We start from the raw sequence: 1,154 nt of genomic DNA, 5'->3' as shown, positions 1-1,154 counted from the left end.
CGCCTCGGAGAGAATCGACCCATGTCGTCATTCAGGAAATCTATCAAGTCTTTGAGGGACTCGTTTTTCATCCTGATGAGCCTTTATCCGCCTCCAACGTTCCGCCTGATATTCCAAGGGTCCCATGGGTGGGCGCCCCTGAGCATCGGCTTGAGCTGCAGCTCGAGTGAGCACAGCCATCACGCGGGCGGCAGGTGGTAACGGTGCGCACTCCGGGTTCAGGAGGTTACTTTCAGGACAAGCACCTAACCAGGCTTTGGAACATCGCTGGTCAGGACTTCCTCATCGATCACCTTCTGGACACCAACTTCTGCATCCTGGACCACCTCTGGCCGCTTCGTCATCTGCTCCTGGATTTTGGACACGACTTCCAGGTGCCGGATTTCTTCGTCATCTTGAACCGTCCAGGACTCCCCAAGAGCGAGTGTCTTGGATGTTAAGTAGTCGGCTGCCTGATTGAAGTCACGTTTGACGTGCACCAACCTGACTGTCTTGAATCTCTTCCGTAGCACTTCGCACTCAGCCAGTCTCCGTTGCAGATTAGGCTTGTTGCAGTTAATTAGTCCTTGAACTTGCTGGATCACGATCCTCGAGTCACCTACGACAACAAGGTCTTGGATGTCATGCTCACGTGCCAACTTCAGGCCGTGTAACAATCCGTAGTATTCCGAATCGTTCACCGTGACATCATCCAGGATATATCCTCGCGCTTCGATGATCTTCCATTCGGGAAGTCGCCATAAGATACAACCGCAGCTACCCCTCCTGGTCGACGTCTTGGCGGCTCCGTCGAAACTTAGGACGACACCTTGGTAATCTTCCTCGAGCATCTCGATACTCACCACTGGGGGTGCCTTGACACGTCCCTTAGCCGGAATCAGGGATTCGGCAATCTCGTCCAAATATTCTCTGGGCGTTATACCAGCACCCAGGATGGCGGCCAAGCCGTCTTCGTCCTTCTGTACCTTCCGGATGTCCAGGTCGTACTGTGACAAGGCAACGCCCCATGGCACAGTTCGCCCATCCGCAGTCTTGGACTTGATCACCCACTTCAACACCGAGTATCGGGTGTACACCACGAGTGGACAGCCTTCGATCAGGGCCTTGAATGTTCGAAGAACCCGAATGACGGCCAGAACTTCCTTCTCAGCAAT

General features: G+C 54.0%; 1 protein-coding gene across 1 annotated transcript; it reads right to left on the bottom strand.

Annotated features, from left to right (window-relative positions):
* Positions 1-245: 245 nt before the first annotated feature.
* On the bottom strand, positions 246-1,024 carry PPTG_12617 (hypothetical protein; the record flags this gene model as incomplete). The annotated part of the gene is made up of 2 exons (XM_008909747.1): positions 246-909; positions 966-1,024. 2 exons carry the CDS (start codon positions 1,022-1,024, stop codon positions 246-248), a joined length of 723 nt encoding a protein of 240 aa, XP_008907995.1.
* Between the last annotated feature and the right edge of the window lie 130 nt (positions 1,025-1,154).

Source organism: Phytophthora parasitica (assembly GCF_000247585.1).
Source record: "Phytophthora parasitica INRA-310 unplaced genomic scaffold supercont2.35, whole genome shotgun sequence".
In the NCBI taxonomy this organism is placed as follows: domain Eukaryota; phylum Oomycota; class Peronosporomycetes; order Peronosporales; family Peronosporaceae; genus Phytophthora; species Phytophthora nicotianae.
This window is presented reverse-complemented; position numbering and strand designations above follow the sequence as displayed.